Below are 23,087 nucleotides of genomic sequence, written 5' to 3' on the forward strand. Positions count from 1 at the left end.
GAAGCAAAGGGGCAAAAAAATGGACGCAGGGTGGTACACCCATTATACAGCATGTATTAATAGTGAGGGAGGGGGGTGCAATTCTGAGTCCTTGCCCTGGGCGCTGGGTGACCTTGTCCCAGTACTGGTTGGTGGAAAAGTGCTGCCTTACAATGAGGGCCAATCCAGGGCCAGAAATAAGGGGTGGGCAGGAGGAGCAGCTTCCAAGAGAGAGTGGCGGGGGGGGGGTGTTTCCAGATCAGAGGCTGGCATCCATTGAGCTGCAGCTTCGTGTCTGTTCTGACCTTTGCTACTGTCACATAATGCTCCAACATGGCCACTCTCCACATCAACCACCCAGAGCTGACATGAAAAACATACCATTTCAGGCACAACTACCTTCTAACTGCTGGAAAGCAAATGATTGGCCGTGAATGTGCATTGCATACTCCACGCCAATCATGGACGGCTTAAAGAAAAGTCCCGCAGCTCACAGGTGAGACAGCATTGGCTGTGATTCGAAGGGTAACCCCAAGGGTGGGTTGCATGCCCTGCCACTGCAGCAGTCACATGTAAAGTGAAAAATTCCAGATAGGCTGCACTCCCACATGGACAGCTTAAGCAAGGGAGCAGAGAATGGGAACAGGGCAGTACACCTATTCTATGTCATGTATTAGCAAAATGACGTAGGGGGGCTCTGTTCTGCATTCCCACCCTGGGCTATGGATGAATCTGTCCAGATATTGCCCCCACCCCACCCCTTATATTGCTGGTGAGTGGGAGAAGGGATGACTTACATTACTTGTATGCAAAAATAATGTCCTCTTACATTGGTGGTCATTGGAAAGAATGCTGGTCAGTAGGGATGAGCTTCGTGTTCGAGTCGAACCCATGTTCGACTCGAACATCGGCTGTTCGATCGTTCGCCGAATTGCGAACGTTATGGGCCGTTCGCGCTAAATTCGTGTGGCGCGTCACGGCCCATAATTCACTGCGGCATCGCAGTGCATTGCTGGCTGATGATTGGCCAAGCATGCACTATGACCCGCATGCTTGGCCAATCACAGCGCCGTCAGTAGAGAGAGCTGTAATTGGCCAAAGCCAGGGTGGCTTTGGCCAATTATGGCTCAGGGGATTTAGTACACACCCCACACTATATAAGGCCGCCTGCACGGCGGCCCTGTGTAGTGTGTGTTCCGGTGTGCTGAGAGATAGAGAGAGAGAGAGACAGTGTCATTTGATTTGAGTTAGATAGATTAGGCAGAACAGTCAGTCAGTTAGCTGCACTTACAGTGTATTGTGTATATATATGCATCCCAGGTGTTGCATATATATATATACACTGTATTCAGTTTAGCTAGATCCGTTCCTGTTATCTTCTATCTAGACTATTTACATTTAATGCAGTGCGTCCTGCTCACAGTGTTCAGCTAGATCCGTTCCTGCTATTTACATTTAGTGCAGTGCGTCCTGCTCACAGTGTTCAGCTAGATCCGTTCCTGTTATCTTCTAGACTATTTACATTTAGTGCAGTGCGTCCTGCTCACAGTGTTCAGCTAGATCCGTTCCTGCAATTTACATTTAGTGCAGTGCGTCCTGCTCACAGTGTTCAGCTAGATCCGTTCCTGCTATTTACATTTAGTGCAGTGCGTCCTGCTCACAGTGTTCAGCTAGATCCGTTCCTGCTATTTACATTTAGTGCAGTGCGTCCTGCTCACAGTGTTCAGCTAGATCCGTTCCTGTTATTTACATTTAGTGCAGTGCGTCCTGCTCACAGTGTTCAGCTAGATCCGTTCCTGCTATTTACATTTAGTGCAGTGCGTCCTGCTCACAGTGTTCAGCTCGATCCGTTCCTGTTATCTTCTAGACTATTTACATTTAGTGCAGTGCGTCCTGCTCACAGTGTTCAGCTAGATCCGTTCCTGCTATTTACATTTAGTGCAGTGCGTCCTGCTCACAGTGTTCAGCTAGATCCGTTCCTGTTATCTTCTAGACTATTTACATTTAGTGCAGTGCGTCCTGCTCACAGTGTTCAGCTAGATCCGTTCCTGTTATCTTCTAGACTATTTACATTTAGTGCAGTGCGTCCTGCTCACAGTGTTCAGCTAGATCCGTTCCTGTTATCTTCTAGACTATTTACATTTAGTGCAGTGCGTCCTGCTCACAGTGTTCAGCTAGATCCGTTCCTGTTATCTTCTAGACTATTTACATTTAGTGCAGTGCGTCCTGCTCACAGTGTTCAGCTAGATCCGTTCCTGTTAAATTCCTACTGACAGGCAGGCTTGTCTGGTTACAGTATATAAAGCTACCTGAAGAAAATTACAGGTGTTCTATTTGATCCTATTAGTACCACAGTCAGGCAGCTAGACTATTTACATTTAGTACAGTGCGTCCTGCTCACAGTGTTCAGCTAGATCCGTTCCTGTTATCTTCCTACTGACAGGCAGGCTTGTCTGGTTACAGTATATAAAGCTACCTGAAGAAAATTACAGGTGTTCTATCCCAGCTTAGTGCAGCTACAGGCCATTAGTATGTCTGGAAGGCCAAGAAGGAGAGGCAGACAGTCACAAGCCAATAAGAGAGGGCAAGCAGGCTCTGTGTCTAGTGCTGGTCGTGGAGATCCTCATCAGCACGTGGCCATGGGACACGCTTGGCCTTTTTTTCGGCAGCTGGCCGTGTTGAGCCGCAACATGCGGAAGACTTGGTCGAGTGGATGACCAAGCCGTCCTCATCCTCCTCATCCTCTCTCACCCATGCCCTGGGTGCTTTGTCTGGCAAAGCAGCGGCCTCTTCCCTCAGCTCAATGTCATCAGTGACTCCTTCCCTAGCTCCACCATGTCCTCATGAGGATTCCCTCGAACTGTTTGACCACAGTGTTGGGTACATGCTCCAGGAGGATGCCCAGCGTTTGGAAGGCTCTGATGACGATACTGAGCTTGATGAAGGCAGTAACATGAGCACGGACAGAGGGGGTGCCCAAGAAGGACAGCAATCTGGCAGTCATGCTCCCCCTGCTGCAGCATACTGCCAGGTTTGCTCCAGTGATGAGGAGGGAGGGGATGATGAGGTCACTGACTCAACGTGGGTGCTTGATAGGAGAGAGGAGGAGGAGGAGGAGGAGGAGGAGGAGGCGGCGGCACATCACCAACGAGGCAGGATGCCCTCCAGGGGCCAGCCTAAGGGCAGCACATTGACTGCATCACACCCCAAAGCTCCACATGTGCAGGGCGCTGCAGTCTCTGCGCGTTATTCAAAAATTTCTTTGGTGTGGGCCTTTTTTGAGACGAGTGCATCAGATCGCACCGCTGCTATTTGCAACATATGTCTCAAGCGTATCTCGCGTGGCCAAAACATCTCCCGCTTGGGTACCACATGCTTGACCAGACATATGTTGACCTGCCATGCAGTTCGTTGGCAAGCGTATCTAAAAGACCCACACCAAAGAACAAAGAGGATCTCTCCTTGCTCCTCATCAGCTGAGATTTCCAACCCCACTAGACCTTCAGTCCTCTCTGAGACCTGCAGTGAGAGGAATGAAGGTGTAGAATTAGGTGTGTCACAGCCAAGTACTTGTGGGCAATCTGCTTTTGGTACACCGACGTCAGATTGTACCAGGCAAATTTCCCTGCCCCAGCTGCTGCACCGCCGAAAGAAGTTTGCTCCCAGCCATCCACATGCCCAGCGGTTGAATGCTAGCTTGGCAAAATTGCTAGCACTTCAACTGCTGCCTTTTCAGTTGGTAGACTCTGCCCCCTTCCGTGAGTTTGTGGAATGTGCGGTTCCTCAGTGGCAGGTACCCAAACGCCACTTTTTCTCACGGAAGGCGATTCCGGCTCTCTACCGGCATGTGGAAGGCAATGTCCATGCCTCGCTGGACAGGGCGGTCAGCGGTAAGGTGCATATTACCGCTGACTCATGGTCCAGCAGGCATGGACAGGGACGTTACCTAAGTTTCACGGCGCATTGGGTGACTCTGCTGGCAGCTGGGAAGGATGCAGGACAAGGTGCAGTAGTGTTGGAGGTTGTTCCGCCACCACGCCTCCAAAATGCTGATTGTGACACACCTCTCTCCTCCACCCCCTCCTCTTCTTCTTCCTCCATGGCCTCTTCCTCGGAACCAGCGGTGCTCCGTAGGCATTCAAGGGGCTACGCAAGTACGCAGGCCAAAAGATGCCATGCGGTGCTTGAGCTGGTGTGCTTGGGGGACAGGAGCCACACTGGGGCAGAGGTTCTGTCAGCTCTGCAGGGGCAGGTTCAGAGGTGGTTGACGCCACGCCAACTTAAGGCAGGAATGGTGGTTTGCGACAATGGCACCAACCTCCTCTCTGCCCTCCGACAGGAACAAATGACCCATGTGCCCTGTTTGGCTCACGTCCTTAACTTGGTGGTGCAGTGGTTCTTGGGCAGGTACCCGGGCTTACAGGATGTCCTGAGGCAGGCCAGGAAAGTCTGTGTGCATTTCCGCCGGTCATATAATGCCAGTGCTCGGCTGACGGACCTCCAAAAGGAGTTTAACCTGCCCAAGAACCGCCTAATCTGTGACATGCCCACCAGGTGGAACTCAACGTTGGCCATGCTGCAGCAGCTGCACACGCAGCAGAGGGCCATCAATGAGTACCTGTGCGACTATGGCACCAGGACAGGGTCAGGGGAGCTTGTTTTTTTTTCCCCACGCCAGTGGGCCATGATCAGGGATGCATGCACTGTCCTGTCACCATTCGAGGAGGCCACGAGGATGGTGAGCAGTGACAGTGCATGCATCAGTGACACTGTCCCCCTTGTCCACCTGTTGGAGCACACGCTGCGTGGAATAATGGACAGGGCACTTGAGGCAGAACAGAGGCAGGAAGAGGAGGACTTCCTTAGCTCTCAAGGCCCCCTTTATCCAGACAGTGTTCCTGCGTGCCCGCCGATCACACAGGAAGAGGACGAGGAGGAAGAGGAGGAGGAAGATTGTGTCAGTATGGAGGTGGAGCCTGGCACTCAGCATCAGCAGCAGTCTTTAAGGGATCAGTCCCAAGAAACACATGGACTTGTACGTGGCTGGGAGGAGGTGGCTGCGGACCATGTCGTTCTTAGTGACCCAGAGGACTCCGGACCGAATGCCTCAGCAAACCTACGCTGCATGGCCTCCCTGATCCTGCAAAGCCTGCGTAAGGATCCTCGTATTCGTGGTATCAAGGAGAAGGACCAATACTGGCTGGCAACCCTCCTTGATCCACGTTACAAGGGTAAGGTTGCGGACCTTATCTTGCCATCGCAGAGGGAGCAGAGGATGAAACATCTTCGGGAGGCCTTGCAGAAAGGTCTGTGCAACGCGTTCCCAGAGACTGGGAGGTTACAAACTCCTGTTTCTGGACAACGTGTTGCTGAGGCTTCGGTCAGTCAAAGAAGGAGCGGTGGAGAAGGTGGCCGTCTGACCGATGCGTTCAGACAATTTTTTGGTCCGCAGCCCCAAGGTATGATCGGTTCCAGCAACCATCGCCAGCGTCTGTTTTACATGGTGCAGGAATACCTAGGGGCAAGATCAGACTTGGACACCTTTCCCACCGAAAATCCTCTGGGTTACTGGGTCTTGAGGATGGATCACTGGCCAGAGCTTGCACAGTATGCAATTGAGCTACTGGCCTGTCCTGCATCCAGCGTTCTTTCGGAACGCACATTCAGTGCTGCTGGAGGCGTGGTAACCGATCACAGGGTGCGTCTGTCCACCGACTCGGTCGATCGGCTGACCTTCATAAAAATGAATGAGTCTTGGATCACCACCAGCTACCAAGCACCTGATGCTGATGTAACCGAATAATTTTTTTTGAAATCTCAGATCCCTTCAAAGACTGCCTATGCTGATGCTGAGTGACTATCCCTGAGTAATTATCCTCTTCCTCCTCAATCATCACGCTGATAGCTTGTAAGAACATTTTTGGTTCTGGGCGCCACCACCAGTGCCTAAGGCACAATTTTTCAGCCCCTGTTTAACAGGGGCGTGTAATTACAATTTTTGATGTAATACTTTGCAGCAGGGCTCGTTCCGGCATTCCAACTAGAGTGTCTGTGAGGGGTTGCAGTGTTGTGGCACCAGCACCAGTGCCTAAGGCCCAATTTTTCTGCCCCTGTCTAACAGGGGCGTGTAATTACAATTTTTGATGCAATACTTTGCAGCAGGGCTCGTTCCTGCGTTCCAACTAGAGTGTCTGTGAGGGGTTGCAGTGTTGTGGCACCAGCACCAGTGCCTAAGGCCCAATTTTTCTGCCCCTGTCTAACAGGGGCGTGTAATTACAATTTTTGAAGCAATACTTTGCAGCAGGGCTCGTTCCTGCGTTCCAACTAGAGTGTCTGTGAGGGGTTGCAGTGTTGTGGCACCAGCACCAGTGCCTAAGGCCTAATTTTTCAGCTCCTGTTCAACAGGGGCATGTAATTACAATTCTTGATCTAATATTTCACAGCAGGGCCCTGTGAGGGCTTACAGTGTTGTGGCCACAGCAACACCTAAGGCCCAAATTTCTGCTGAGTATATAGGGCAGGACCCTACTTTCAAACATCTAACTTACAAACGACTCCTACTTGCAAACGGAAGGAGACAACAGGAAGTGAGATGAAATCTACCCCTAGGAAGGGAAATTCTCTCCTGTAAGAGTTAATATGGGAAAACAATTTCTCCTTTCCACTGATGCTTTCCAATCCTTGTTCCACAAAAAAACCCAAATTTTCAAAAAACATTTTTCATTGGGACAAAAAAGTGAGGTGAAATCTTCTGAAGAGGAGGAAAGACAGCAAAACAAATGTCACAGGGGTGATAACCCTTCCCTATGTTTTCCAAAAAGCTTAGAAAAGATTTTTTGGCTGGAGCTAAACACATTAAAAATGTTCAAAATTACAAACAGATTCTACTTAACAACAAACCTACAGTCCCTGTCTTGTTTGCACCGCCTGTATACTGCTGTTCAGAGTATATAGGGCCTGGTGGCCCCACACCTTTCCTTATTTTAATTTGGGTGCGGGGTTCCCCTTAATATCCATAGGGCCTGGTAATGGACTGGGGGGTACCCATGCCGTTTGTCTCACTGATTTTCATCCATATTGCCATGACCCGACATGACATTAAACCCGCAAGCAGTTTTAAATGAGATTTTTTCCTTTAAAAATGACATTTGGTGCAGGGACTGTTCTAAACATGGGAAACACGCGTCACTTTACAGGCATACTATAGACACCCCCCAGGTACGATATTTAAAGGAATATTTCACTTTTTTTTTTTTACTTTAAGCATCATTAAAATCACTGCTCCCGAAAAAACGGCCGTTTTTAAAAGTTTTTTTTGCATTGATACATGTCCCCTGGGGTAGGACCCGAGTCCCCAAACCCTTTTTAGGACAATACCATGCAAATTAGCCTTTAAAATGAGCACTTTTGATTTCGAACGTTCGAGTCCCATAGACGTCAATGGGGTTCTAACGTTCGTGCGAACTTTCGGTCCGTTCGCGGGTTCTGGTGCGAACCGAACCGGGGGGTGTTCGGCTCATCCCTACTGGTCAGTGTAGGCTACTTATTTTGGTAATCACTGGTCCCATGTCTATGGCTCTGCCATTGGACGTTAGTGCTGAAACTACACAAGCGCTGCCAGGCAAAAGATGATTCTACTACCATTCAAGCTCAAAGAACCCATAGCAACTACCAGGGTTGTACATTCACATCCCCTGAACTTGTGTGTGTGGGGGGGGGGGGGGTACCTTGAATGATCAGTCAGGGGGGTCTAATCTGGGTAACAAATCTCCAAGGTAGCCACCAAAATATATTCAACTGGAGGTCAACACAAGAAAATAGATAGGAGTGCCTCTAAAAGTAGGTTTACAGAAGATGAAACATGAAGGTATAGCCAGGAACATACATGTGTGCAACCACAACATGTCAGTTTGTAAGATAAGGTTTCTCAACTAGGGTTCCTCCAAAGGTTGTTAGTGGTTGCTTGAGCAATGAGTCATTTCTGGCTCTCAGATAAGTTCCCACTGAAACCATTGATCTTTTTAACTATCTGTAAGGGGGAATAGTGCTCCAAGGGCCGGATAAAGGCAAGCAAAGGGCCACATCTGGCCCCCGGGCCCCAGTTTGGAGACCACTGCACTAATGTATCATGAGTTGTAGATATAGTAATTATTAGCAGAGGTTCCCTAAGACTGGAGCTTGTTTCTCTGGATGTCTCTTGTCAAAAGATCTTCTGTAGAACATACTGTTGAGGAATTGCACAGTATCTAAATTTTACTGTTTTGATACAAAATAACAGAACCATAAGGTTATTTTGTATCTATACAGTAACATTTAGATACTGTGCAATTCCTAAACAGTATGTTCTACAGAAAATATTTTGACAAACTATATGCAGATAGACAAGTCCTTCAGCTGCAAATAATCTCTTCCAAGCTAAACTGCCACAGTTGCACATTGGTGTTGTGACGGAACAATCCAGCACCCAGCTTGGGTGCTCCCGTCAAGATATATAGCTTCCTCCAGTCTGGCCCCAGGAACCAGGTTTTATAGCTGAGCACCCCTAGACTATACAGCACTAGCTTAGATGCAAACTGGAACTGGAACTTCTCCAAAAGAGCTTCTCCAACCCAGTCTGCAGGAGGGCCACCATATTCCCTCCGACCATTAACCTGTACAAGATTAATATTATCACCTTTCCATCCACTCCAGAAGGGAAGCTTTATTGTCCTTATTCAATTAATCCAAGCCTTCATCATGTGGTTGTCCATCATTAGAGAATAATCTGCTCTCTTTATGGGCCATAATCAGTAGGTAAGAGGCTTACCCCTAGTCCCCTCCAAAAGCTCCGGTCCTGGTTGAGTCTGTCACATGTGTGTGTGTGCCTGGCTATACCTTTAGGTGACCACTAGCAATTTCAATTTCTGGAAACACGTTACCTCTACCCTTATGCCACGTACACACGATCGGAAATTTGGCTAGCAAAAGACAGATGAGAGCTTTTGGTCGGAAAATGCGACCTTGTGTATGCTCCATCGGACTTTTGCTGGCCGGATTGCAGCCAACAAAAGATTGGGAGCATGTTCTCAATTTTTTGGTCGGAAAAAGTTCCTATCCGAAAATGTGATCGTCTGTAGCAATTCCGACGCGCAAAATTCCTACTCATGCTTGGAAACAATTTGACGCATGCTCGGAATCATTGAACTTCATTTTCTCGGCTCGTCGTAGTGTTGGACATCACCACGTTCTTGACGGTCGAAAGTTCAGCAAACTTCTGTGTGACCGTGTGTATGCAAGACAAGCTTGAGCGGAATCCTGTCGGAAAAGCCATCATATCTTTTTCCGTCCAAAATCCCGATCGTGTGTACGCGGCATTAGAGGCACGCCTATCTATTTTCTTGCATTGCAGTTCTAGGAAACTCTAGAACAGTTGTGTCTTTTCTATTTCTACATTTCTTTGTACCTTTTGTGGCATCCATTCCCCCCACAGCATAGAGGGCCCCCACTGTGGACTTCCTGGGTTTGGTTCGGGGGCTTTGCATCATTGACCGTCTCTCGGGTAGTAGATGGTATTTCATGGCTTCCATCAGGAATTTCTGGCATTCCAGGTCATTGGCAAACATCGGACTGTTCTCCAGGTCTGCAAGAAGCTAAAGCCAAACTTTCGTCAGTCACACACGTGCAATGATAGTTCTTGATAACAAAAAAAGTTCTACTGGTTTATAATGGTCAGGCTCATTAGAAAAAATTGATGGCAAAATTAATAAGGAACAAGAAATAATAATTTTACACTTAGTCACTTTTTTTTTGCTCTAAATGCATGGAAACATATTTTACGTTTTTGTTTTTTTGTGAAAGGGTAGGTGTGAGGAGCACTGGAGTAAAGTTAAAAGAGAATTATGCTTTTTTTTTTGTTTTAACCTAGGTGGATGCAGAATCATTCTGATGCTGCATCTGTCCCCCCACTGTGGATCACAGGATTGAAGTTTGTTCTGCACTGCTGTGACGTCACAAAGCTGGTCTAGGCTGAGGAAAGATCAGAACCATATGGTCGAGAGCCACCCAGGAGCCTGGACTGGCACCTGACTCAGCCTCTCAGCGTTTTGCTGGGAGACTGAGCCAGCAGCTCCCTCCCCTCCCTAGCCAGGTGCTCCAGTGAGCACTAGAGAGGCAGAGCAGAGAGCGGTGACTGACATTCACCATTCTCCTTTCAGACTGGCGGGATAGAACTGATCCATCAGCGTTGTTTGATCGTTCAGTTCTCAGCGGGCCACAGGAGTGCGGAAATGAGCTTTGCCTGTACTTCTCCTTTAATTACTTCAGCTTAAGGCCTTTTCTGGCATTTTTTAAATTTTTTGCTTGAAAATTACTTAGAACCCCCAAACATTAGACATTTTTTCTTAGTAGAGACCCTAGAGAATAAAATGACGATCATTGCAATTTTTTATGTCACACAATATTTGTGCAGCGGTTTTTCAAACCAATTTTTTGAAAAAAAAAATACACTTTAATGATTTCTAATGCAAAATAGAAAAAAAACCATAATATATGACCCAATTTGTTTGGGAAACACATACAAGATGATGTTACGATGAGTAAATAGACACCTAACATGTCACGATTTAAAATTGTGCACACTTCTGGAATGGCGACAAACGACGATAATTAAAATTCTCCATAGGTGACGCTTTAAACATTTTTACAGGATGAGTTTTTAAAGATGTTTTATTGATATTTTAGTGTCAATTTTTGTTTATTAACCACTTCAATACCGGGCATTTTCACCCCCTTCCTGCCCAGGCCAATTTTCAGTTTTCAGCGCTGTCGCACTTTGAATGACAATTGCGCGGTCATGCAACGCTGTACCCAAATTTTTATCATTCCCCCCCCCCACAAATAGAGCTTTCTCTTGGTGGTATTTGATCACCTCTGCAGTTTTTATTTCTTGCGCTATAAACAAAAGAAGACCGACAAGTTTGAAAAAAAAACATAATATCATGATATACTTTTTGCTATAATAAATATCCCAATTTAAAAAAAAACAAAACAATTTTTGTCCTCAATTTAGGCCAATATGTATTCTTCTACATATTTTTGGTTAAAAAAAAATTGCAATAAGCGTATATTGATTGGTTTGCGCAAAAGTTATAGCGTCTACAAAATAGGGGATAGATTTATGGCATTTCTATTATTATTTTTTTTATTAGTAATGGCGGCGATCTGTGATTTTTTTTTTATCGTGACTAACATTGTGGCAGACAGATTGGACACGTTTGACACTATTTTGGGACCATTCACATTAATACAGCGATCAGAGCTATAAAAATGCACTGATTACTGTATAAATGTCACTGGCAGGGAAGGGGTTAACACTAGGGGGGGCGATCAAGAGGTTAAATGTGCTACCTAGGGAGTGATTCTAACTGTAGGAGGAGGGGGCTCACAAGGGGAGGAGACCGATCGGTGTTCCTCTTTACTGGGAACACACAATCGGTCTCCTCTCCCCTGACAGGATGTGTTTACCCACACAGATCCAAGTCCCTGCTCTGTATTACCGGCAATCGCGGGTGCCCGGTGGACAAGGCGGCCACTGGGCACACGCATCGGCTCCCGAGCTACGCTCGCGTGCGCCCCCCTAGACAGCTGGGAAGCCGAGGACGTCATATGACGCCCGCCCAGGATGGGAGATCCCTCCTGCAGATGTCATTTGACTATGTGCGGGGAAGGAAGTGGTTAAAAAAATGTACAAACATACAACTTAATAAAAACATATTTACATATATACAGAATAAATACAATTATATACAAACAAACAAAAATAGCTTACATCAGCATAGAAAACATAAAATGGCTTTTTGTGCAAGAAAAAAATATAAACAGAACTAAAATGTACAAACCAAAATATATATTAATATTATTATTATAATGACAGCTTTCGGGTAAGTAAAACGGGGGGCTGCAGCACTACAGAAGGTTTTTCACCTTAATGCATTAAGGTGAAAAACCATGAGGGTTTACAACCCCTTTAAAGTTCTCTCCAGAAATAGGAAGAGATAGCCCGGCCGCCACACACCTCAACCGGCCCGAGTAGTTAGCAAGTAAAAGCAGCCTCAACTCGATTCATCCAGGCCACGTCCCTAATATGTTTCGTCCCACCCTGGATCTCTATAATTAACCTCTCCTCAGCCTTCACCCTTGTTGGTCAGTGGCATCCAACTCATCGGACTTTGATAGCCTGAGTGGGGAACCTTAAGGTTTTTTTGTGGGTCACATTTAAAGTCCTGTTCTTACTTCCTTCTCCTCCATTGGATGGAGACAGAGGAAAGTACTTTGTAGCATTAACATTTAACCACCTCTTTACCACACTATAGCTGAAAGATAGCTACAAAATGTCTCTGTTGTTTACGGGAGGGCGTCCATGAACATCCTCCCGGAACCGCGCCTGTTGTGCACCCCCCTGTGGCACGCTTCCGGCGCGCTCTGTGGTAGGCTGTGTCCATCGGACACAGCCTATCACAGATCGTGGTAAAGGGCCACTGTGATTGGGCAATCACAGCTGATCATAGTGTAAACAGACTTGCAGGTTATCGGCTATACTTTCCTCACATTCTGTCACAGCATGAAGAGAGGAGAGCCGGTAACTGGTAATCCTGACAGGGGACATGTACACAGATGATCAGTAGACATGTGCAATTCATTTAGTTCCGAATTAGTTTTTTAACTAATTTTGCCAAAAATTAAAAAATTCCAAAATTCGTAATTCGAAAATTAGGAAATTCGGAAATTCGTAATTCGAAAATTCGAAATTCGTAATTCGAAAATTGGAAATTTGGAAATTTGAAAATTCGGATATTTGAAAATTCGGAAATTTGAAATTTGAAATCCAGAAATTAGAAATTCGAAATTTGGAAAATTCGGAAATTCGCAAATTTAAAAATTCGAAAATTCGCAAATTTGGAAATTTGAAAATCTGAATTTTTGGATTTCCGAATTTCCGGATTTTCAAATTTTTGAATTTCCAAAAAAGCAAAAAAACGAATGAAACGAAAACGAACAAAATTTTTGTCAGTGCACATGTCTAATGATCAGTGCCCTGATGATCAGTGCATCCCCACCAGTGCCCATCAATACTGCCCATCAGTGCTGCATATCAGTGCCTCCTCATCATTGCCCTCTATCAGTGCCTGTCAGTGCCCCTATCAGTGCCCATCAGCGCAGCCTCATCAGTGTCTATCAGTGCAGTTTATCAGTGCCCATCAGTGCAGCCTCATCAGTGTCTATCAGTGCAGTTTATCAGTGCCCATCAGTGCAGCCTCATCAGTGTCTATCAGTGCAGTTTATCAGTGCCCATCAGTGCAGCCTCATTAGTGCCCATCAGTGAAGGAGAAAATTACTTGGTTGTAATACTGACACATAATCACACACATAGGTTGGACTTGATGGACTTGTGTCTTTTTTCAACCTCACCTACTATGTAACTATGTAACTATGTAAAATTTTATAAAAGAAACTAAGAAAAAGTAGTTTATTTCAAAATTCTACGCCTGGACACTATCCACAATTATGCAAAATGTAATACTGCAATATATATTAAATATACTTTAATAAAATATAATAGGATGCCCCATTGTGTACAGAACTTTCTCCCCGAGAGAACAGGAGAGGAGAACGGAGGCTGCTGGTACAAGACGGTAATCCTCTTGGCGTTGAAGAGCGTACAGAACATGTTGATCTTTTTAAAATATAGATAAAATCTGAGTATGTTGAGCTCGGCGGGATGCTACGTGTCTCTTCTTATTTTATTACTTACCGCAGTCACTAAACCTGGAAGATATTTTCGGTACTGACTCTTAACATTTTGTACACCAACCAGCAAATCTTTTAATCATAAGTTTAGAAGCACTTTGTAACAGAAGGTGATTTGATGTCCACAAAAAAATCAATAACATGAAAACAAAAAAGAAATCAATAAAAACAAAAAAGAAAGCAAGTGTGTAAAATAAAACAGCCTGAAGGGGTAAGTCCACCCAGAACTGACATTGGCTCTGAGAAGATGCCGACAGCCCAAATCATACACTGTGATCTTCTGAGCTTGGATCTCAGCGGGGAGTTATTGGACCAATGGAAGCCTCTTTGTGTCCCTCAGTGCAGTCTTCCTTGATAGCTCCAGGTCTGTCAGTTCGTATTGACCAGTTATGTATCAATAATGTAACCTTTTATATCTTTTTATCGCTTTAGATCCTCTAATGCTGCTCGGTAGGAGAGGTGAAGGATATATGTAGACTTATAGGCATGGATGGATCTAAGAATCCGGGTTACATCAACTCAAAGGGACCTCTGATATGTATTGACTCCGTGTTTAAAATGCACATCAAATCCAGGGCAGGTCAGCAAATTTCCAGTGACTTTAGTAGAGTCTTACTTGATAGATGAGAGGCTGTATTTGACCTGCTTTGTATTACTCTAGGATGGGAGTGATGTAGGTCCTCAGGGGTCCAACGGGCCAAGCCAAAAAAGCTAATTAAGATCCATAGGATGGATTGTAGTGCTCTAGGATGGAAATGATGGTGGTCCGATGGGGTCCGATGGGTCAAGCCAAAAAAGCAAATTAAGACCCACAGGATGGTTTGTATTGCTCTAGAATGGGAGTGTTAGTGGTCCTCAGGGATCCAACGAGTCAATGCAAAAAAGCAAATTAAGACCCATATGATGGTTTGTATTGCTCTAGGATGGAAGTGATGGTGGTCCTCAGGGGTTCAATAGGTCAAGCCAAAAAAAGCTAATTAAGACCCATAGAATAGTTTGTATTGCTGTACGATGGGACTGATGGTGGTATTCAGAGGTCTGACGGTTCAAGCCAAAAAAGCAAATTAGGACCCATAGGATGGTTTGTACTGCTCTAGGATGGGATTGATGGTGGTCCTCAGGAGTCCAATGGGTCAAGCCAAAAAAGCAAATTAAGACCCATAGGATGGTTTGTATTGCTGTAGGATGGGAGTGATGGTGGTCCTCAGGAGTCCAATGGGTCAAGACAAAAAAGCAAATTAAGACCCATAGGATGGTTTGTATCGCTGTAGGATGGGAGTGATGGTGGTCCTCAGGAGTTTAATGGGTTGAGCCAAAAAAACAAATTAAGATCCAAAGGATGGATTGCATTGCTGTAGGATGGGAGTGATGGTGGTCATCAGGGTTCGATGGGTCAAGCTAAGAAAAGCAAATTAAGACCCATAGGATGGTTTGTATTGCTCTAGGATGAGAGTAATGGTAGTCCTCAGGAGTCCAACGGGTCAAGCCAAAAAAGCAAATTAAGACCCATAGGATGGTTTGTATTACTCTAGGATCAGAGTGATGGTGGTCCGCAGGGGTTCAAATGGTCAAGCCAAAAAAGTAAATTAAGACCCATAGGATGGTTTGTATTGCTGTAGCATGGGAGTGATGGTGGTCCTCAGGAGTCAGATGGGTCAAGCCAAAAAAACAAATTAAGACCCATAGGATGGTTTGTATTGCTCTAGGATGAGAGTAATGGTAGTCCTCAGGAGTCCAACGGGTCAAGCCAAAAAAGCAAATTAAGACCCATAGGATGGTTTGTATTGCTGTAGCATGGGGGTGATGGTGGTCATCAGGAGTCAGTTGGGTCAAGCCAAAAAAGCAAATTAAGACCCATAGGATGGTTTGTATTACTCTAGGATCAGAGTGATGGTGGTCCGCAGGGGTTCAGGTGGTCCGCAGGGGTTCAAATGGTCAAGCCAAAAAAGTAAATTAAGACCCATAGGATGGTTTGTATTGCTGTAGCATGGGAGTGATGGTGGTCCTCAGGAGTCAGATGGGTCAAGCCAAAAAAACAAATTAAGACCCATAGGATGGTTTGTATTGCTCTAGGATCAGAGTGATGGTGGTCCGCAGGGGTTCAAATAGTCAAGTCAAAAAAGTAAATTAAGACCCAAAGGATGGTTTGTATTGATGTAGGATGGGAGTGGAGAGGCAGGAGAACCCTTATATAGTGTAGTGTATATTCTTGAATCAAAACCAAAATTATCGATGTTACATAGAAAAAGAAAAAAACGAAATGACTTACACCTGGTGAGGTGGCAATCACCCCATGCAATAGTAAATGCAACCCTCCATTGTCACAGGTGGAGCTAGGTGTCTCCATGCAAGATGAACTTGGTTGCTTTCAATGTCCAGGGGTTTCTGATCCTAAGTACTCTTGGGGAGAAAAAAGCTCACAAGAAGGCTAGCGAGCCTCCTTATGATAGCTTTGGGCAGGTAACAGACCCTCTTTGTGACCTCCAAAGCAGCTAACTCAGCACAGATTGAGTTTGATCAGCTGCTTCCCTGGCTGTAGCAGCCACGGAATGACACCCCTGAAACTGAAAGCGATTAAATCCTCATTGCTTCTGGGTTCATTTATCACAGGGGACGTTGTTTCTCCATCTCCTCTGTGTGAAGCTGTCCCGCCCGCTTACCATGAATGATCCCGGCCTCCTTGGAGGAACTGGAGAGCCTGGGAAACGCTGCGGGTGATGGCGACGGGTGGGGATTGGTTTTACCCTCCACAGCCACCTAGATCACTTGTACAAAACAGCTGATTGTCGGCTAAAAAAAATACCAAGATCATAGCTGCAGCAGCCATGGTCTTATAATAACCACTTGCCGACAGGACATTTATACTGTATATGTACATCATTTGTCAAGTGAAACACCCTAAAGCGAAGGAAAAACGTGGGCAGGAAAGCGTAGGAGAAACGTGGGCAGGAAAGCATAGGAGACACGAGGGCAGGAAAGCGTAGGAGAGACGAGGGCAGGAAAGCATAGGAGAAACGTGGGCAGGAAAGCGTAGGAGACACATGGGCAGGAAAGTGTAGGAGAAACGTGGGCAGGAAAGCGTAGGAGAAACGTGGGCATGAAAGCGTAGGAGAAACGTGGGAAGAAAAAAGCGTAGGAGATTCATGGGCAGGAAAACGTAGGAGATACGTGGGCAGGAAAGCGTAGGAGAGATGTTGGCAGGAAAGCGTAGGAGAAACGTGGGCAAGAAAGCGTAGGAGAAACGTGGGCAGGAAAGCGTAGGAGAAACTTGGGCAGGAAAGCGTAGGAGAAACGTGGGCAGGAAAGCATAGGAGAAATGTGGGCAGGAAAGCGTAGGGAAGACATGGGCAGGAAAGCGTAGGAGAGACGTGGACAGGAAAGCGTAGGAGAAACGTGGGCAGGAAAGCGTAGGAGAAACGTGGGCAGGAAAGCGTAGGAGAAACGTGGGCAGGAAAGCATAGCAGAAATGTGGGCAGGAAAGCGTAGGGAAGACATGGGCAGGAAAGCGTAGGAGAGACGTGGACAGGAAAGCGTAGGAGAGACGTGGGCAGGAAAGCGTAGGAGAAACGTGGGCAGGAAAGCGTAGGAGAAAGGCAGGCAGGAAAGCGTAGGAGAAACGTGGGCAGGAAAGCTTAGGAGAAACGCCGGCAGGAAAGCTTAGGAGAAACGTGGGCAGGAAAGCATAGGAGAAACGCGGGCAGGAAAGCGTAGGAGAAACGTGGGCAGGAAAGCGTAGGAGAAACGCGGGCAGGAAAGCGTAGGAGAAACGCGGGCAGGAAAGCGTAGGAGAAAAAAAAAAAGAACAGAATAAAAAGAAAGATTATAACCATCTTCTGAAATTCGAATAGAATAGAAAAGAATAGAATTAAAAAAACAATAGAATAGGATATAAATAAAATAACCATTTTCCAAAATTCAAATAGAATCAATTTGAATTTGAATATAATAGAAAAGAATTTAAAAAAAAATAACACAATAGAAAGTATCAAAAAATATAGAAAAGTATAGAAAAAAACAACAGAATAGAATAACGTGGGCAGGAAAGCGTAGGAGAAACGTGGGCAGGAAAGCATAGGAGACACGAGGGCAGGAAAGCGTAGGAGAGACGAGGGCAGGAAAGCATAGGAGAAACGTGGGCAGGAAAGAGTAGGAGACACATGGGCAGGAAAGTGTAGGAGAAACGTGGGCAGGAAAGCGTAGGAGAAACGCTCCAGGCTTGAAAGCATCAGATAAAAAAAAAAAAAGACCAATCTCTTTATTTTACTTTATTTTACTTTATTTTTTAATTTTTATTTTTTTTTATACTTTCTCTTTAAAAAAAAATGTTTTTGATCACTTTTATTCCAATTACAAGGAATGTAAACATCCCTTGTAATAGGAATGGTGGGTGACAGGTCCTCTTTATTTATTTATTCTCTTCTCCAGGCTGGAAAGCATCAGATCAAAAAAAAAGACCAATCTCTTTATTTTAGTTTTATTTTACTTTATTTATTTATTTATTTATTTTTTACACTTTCTCTTAAAAAAAATGTTTTTGATCACTTTTATTCCTACTACAAGGAATGTAAACATCCCCTCTAATAGGAATGGTGGGTGACAGGTCCTCTTTATTTATTTATTCTCTTCTCCGGGCTGGAAAGCATCAGATCAAAAAAAAAAAGACCAATCTCTTTATTTTATTTTTATTTTACTTAAATTTTTTTGTTTTTTTTGTTTACACTTTCTTTTAAAAACATTTTTTTGATCACTTTTATTCCTACTACAAGGAATGTAAACATCCCTTGTAATAGGAATGGTGGGTGACAGGTCCTCTTTATTTATTTATTCTCTTCTCCAGGCTGGAAAGCATCAGATCAAAAAAAAAAGACCAATCTCTTTATTTTAGTTTTATTTTACTTTAATTTTTTATTTTTTTTTTATTTTTTATTTTTTTACACTTTCTCTTAAAAAAAATGTTTTTGATCACTTTTATTCCTATTACAAGGAATGTAAACATCCCTTGTAATAGGAATGATGGGTGACAGGTCTTCATTATTTATATATTCTCTCCTCCAGGCTGGAAAGCATGCGATCAAAAAAAAAAAAAAAAAGACCAATCTCTTTCTTTCCAGCCGAGAACAAGCTTTTGTTGACATCCCCGGCCCGGACGTGACATCGCAACGTCGCGCCCGGGCCTCCGAAGATCATAGAGATGATTGGAGACCATCTGGTCACTGGAAATCTCTATGATCATCGTCAGGCGGCAGCGGATTCTTTCTCCGGAGAAGCACGGGAGGGTGGCGGGAGGGGGATGTCCCCTCCCACTGTAAGAACGATCAAGATTGTATCGCCGACCGAAAAAGATGATATCTGAATGATGCCTGTAGCTGCACCCATCATTCAGATATCTCCACTGAAAGTCAAAGAAGTCATATGACGTGATTGGGTTGGAAGTAGTTGACAACCCCAAAGCAATTACCTAAGTTTTCATTACATGTTTGCATTCTTTCAAGTCCTGATTAGAATTAGCCTGCCTATGTTACGCCCCTTGTTACCATAAATGTGCAATTGTAATATTAATGTGATACCTACGTAATCATGTGTATAAAAACCATCAATTGCGTCATAATAAAGGCAGAACAGTTATTTGGAAAGATTGTATCTTTTGTGTCTGTTCCCTACTGCAGTAGTTATTAATTTGGAACCACTAATCAATATGAAGATAGGAGTTGCCGATCTATAAATTCCCATGTCAGATGGGACATGTGTCCCCTATGGACAATTATAGGGTGCCGTCGTTTGTCACCGTTTCAAGGACGTGCGTAATTTTAAATCTTGACATGTTTGGTATCTATTTGCTCGTTGCAAAATTTAACTATTTTATTTTACCTAAATAAATTGGGTATTCTTTTGTGTTTGTGTGCACTAAAATTAATTCAGTATATATATATATTTTTTTTTTTTCTAAAAAAATTGCAACAGCCACCATTTTATTCTCTGGGGCGTCTGCTTTCAGAGAAAATATCATTTTGGAGGGTTCTAAGTAATATTCTAGCAAAAAAAAAATGCTGATTTTAACATGTGTGTAAAACGTTTTTAAAAAATTACCCCAGACAACTAAAATTAATTCAGTATATTTTTTTTTTTCTAAAAAATTGCAACAGCCGCCATTTTATTCTCCAGGGCTTCTGCTTTCAGAGAAAATATCATTTTGAAGCGTTCTAAGTAATATTCTAGCAAAAAAAATGCTGATTTTAACACGTGTGTAAAACATTTTTAAAAAATTACCGCGGACAACTAAAATTAATTCAGTGTATTTTTTTTTTTGTCTAAAAAATTGCAACAGCCACCAATTTATTCTCCAGGCCCTATGCTTTCAGAGAATATATCATTTTGGAGGGTTCTAAGTAATATTCTTGCAAAAAATGCTGATTTTTAACACGTGTGTAAAACGTTTTTAAAAACTTACCCCAGACAACTAAAATTCATTCAGTGTATTTTTTTTTTCTAAAAAATTGCAACTGCCACCATTTTATTCTACAGGGCCTCTGACTTTCAGAGAAAATATCATTTTAGAGGGTTCTAAGTGATATTCTAGCAAAAAAAAATGCTGATTTTAACACGTGTGTTAAACGTTTTTAAAAAAATTACCCCGAACAGCAAGTGGTTAAAAGCAACACCATCTGAGGAATTTTCCGAGGTGGGAGGAGGGGCTTACCTGTGGCGGAAGCAGCGGTAACCTTATGTAAGACAGGAGCATCCCCAGGTCCTTCTGCCTTGATTCAATGTCATATTTGACCCATTGCATTAGCGCCTGGAAAATGGTTTCCTCGTCAGGGACGTTGATGTCATCGCTGGATAACAGCTTGGCAATTTCGCTGGCCGGCAAGAGAAGAAATTCTTGATTGCGGATCACTTCAATAAAATTCTCCTGAAAAAAGAAAAAAAAAAAGTAATAAGAGAGAGAGCAGAATTGAAGTGGCCCAAAGCAGACATGTCCCTGGTAAAAGGTTATCCAAAAATGATAGAGAACATAAAGCCTTGTCCCGGAAGCTCATGCTTCATTTTAGTCACCGGAGATCCCAAGGTGGTCTGAATTTTTGGGTTCCCGTGATACCAACGGGGTCTCTGTGCCCAAAACAGAGGAATTTAATTTGCTCAGGGTTTAGAGAGGTGGCTGTCAACCTGCAAAGGAAAGGGGCCCTCAAATGTGGCCCCTAATGTCTCCAAAGGGACACGTTTATTTTTTTTATTACACATAATGCTCCAGAAATGTGTCACAGACTGAAGACCTACTGGAGGAAATGGTCAGAGATCATTCTGCTAGAACAGTGGTCTCCAGACTGTGGCCCTTTGCTTGCCTTTATCTAGCCCTTGAGACACTATTCCCCTACTGACGACGTCAGTGATGACGAAACGCGTAGGGAGGAGCCTGTGACATGTGATGCAACTTGTGTACTGGGACGCAGCGGCCATTTTCCTGGTTGGAAACGCCAAATGTTTCCTTAGTTTGTCTGTTATCAACTACTTAAATGTGAGTGTAACAACTTTTAAACTTTTCAATAAACAAGATGATTGGGATGTCTGCACTATGAAGTGTTTTCTTCTCTCTATTGCTTAATATAAATTAGTGGGGTTGCTGTTATACTCAATCCCATACTCATGAGGCAGTGTGTTTGGGTGATGGTGGCGGTGTCCTTGCAGGCGTTTTTTGAAAGATTTATCACTGTTTCTATGGACTTTTAAGTGAAATTGTTGTTTAATTCATCCAATACACTGAAAGTTCATGCGGGACTATTCTACAGTTCCTATTAGCACTACACCACTTACCACACTATTCCCCTACTGACACAAACAGTGGAGGGGCATAATTCTTGCTACTATCAGACGATCCTACCCTCCGGCACAAGCGGGCATCCGGCATCACCGTGCACACAGGGCGCGATGACGTCAGACGTCGCGAGGCCGTCGACACGCAAAATGGACGACACGTCCCAGTCAGAGTGGATAAGGCAGAGCCGCGCATTGTGCAGACCGGCGTGAAAACGCTGGTTCACAGTGCAGATATAGGGCTAAGCCCAGAGAGGGTACACCTAAGGAGCAAGGGTGCCAGGGGGCCCCCCGCGTGCCGGGGAGCTCGGATGCAAAAAAAAAAAGTAATAGTGGCAGGACTGATAACAACACAAAATTGTGAGAGTATCCAAAAAGAAGGAATTAAACATTTAATCATATATTCCGAAACATGTTGGGATTTCTGTACTCTGTTCGGCCTCCTACTTCGAGACCAATCATGTGCTCCAGAACCTAGCTGTATTGTATTATCATAGCATGACTGTCCGTTTTGCTTTTATAATCATTTATTCTGTGTACAGTATTTATATGAATTTTGTAATCAATAAACTTTGTATTACTTTTTTTTACATATGTTTTCTACTCTCTTATCTTTATCCTTTGCCCATAAAATCCCTGGGGTACCTCCTCCGTGTTTTTCTCTCTGCATTTTGGGATGTGGCTTAGGGTTCCAGCTCAGTATCTATAGGTAGATCTTCAACATTTTTTCTCACTAATACCAAATATGGGGCACTATTCCTCCTACTGATACCAATGATGGGGGCACTATTCCTCCCACTGATACCAGTGATGGGGCACTATTCCTCCCACTGATACCAATGATGGGGCACTATTCCTCCCACTGATACCAATGATGGGGCACTATTCCTCCCACTGATACCAATGATGGGGCACTATTCCTCCCACTGATACCAGTGATGGGACACTATTCCTCCCACGGATACCAATGATGGGGCACTATTCCTCCCACTGATACCAGTGATGGGACACTATTCCTCCCACTGATACCAGTGATGGGACACTATTCCTCCCACTGATACCAATGATGGGGCACTATTTCTCCCACTGATACCAATGATGGGACAATATTCCTCCCACTAATGATGTGGCATTGTTTATTTCCACTGACAGTAGGAAATTTTCTACTCATACTGGCTACAGTCTGGCCCCCCCTAAAGTCTGAAGGACAGTAAACAGGCCCCGTGTTTAGAAACTTTCGATACCCCTGTACTAGAGTGTTCGGAGACTGAAGTCATTGCTATTAGGAGACTATGAGAGACTAAGGCCATGTTGCATGAGACCAACAAACTACAATTAAGGGACCCTTTACAAATGAATGCTCTCTCTACTGACTGCTGGGGCCCAAGGGCCACACTTCAAACACTAAAGGGTCACAACTTGGGTGCCAGGGGTTTAGTGGCTTAACGGTGCTCTGGGGACAAATAAAAGGGAAAGTACACCTCTAGGTTTTTAGGTTGTGGATAATTCAAAGT

General features: G+C 44.4%; 1 protein-coding gene across 2 annotated transcripts in view; it reads right to left on the reverse strand.

Moving 5' to 3' along the window:
• Nucleotides 1-23,087, reverse strand: part of KLHL4 (kelch like family member 4) — a 268,730-nt gene that overhangs the window by 59,921 nt on the left and 185,722 nt on the right. For both annotated transcript variants that reach the window (XM_073598113.1, XM_073598114.1), the window contains exons 5-6: nt 20,462-20,674; nt 9,422-9,608 (exon numbers count right to left, since the gene is read on the reverse strand). In XM_073598113.1, coding sequence (XP_073454214.1) covers nt 9,422-9,608; nt 20,462-20,674 — 400 coding nt within the window. The remainder of the gene's footprint in view (nt 1-9,421; nt 9,609-20,461; nt 20,675-23,087) is intronic.

This window comes from Aquarana catesbeiana, linkage group LG09 (assembly GCF_042186555.1).
Source record: "Aquarana catesbeiana isolate 2022-GZ linkage group LG09, ASM4218655v1, whole genome shotgun sequence".
Taxonomy (NCBI): Eukaryota; Metazoa; Chordata; class Amphibia; order Anura; family Ranidae; genus Aquarana; species Aquarana catesbeiana.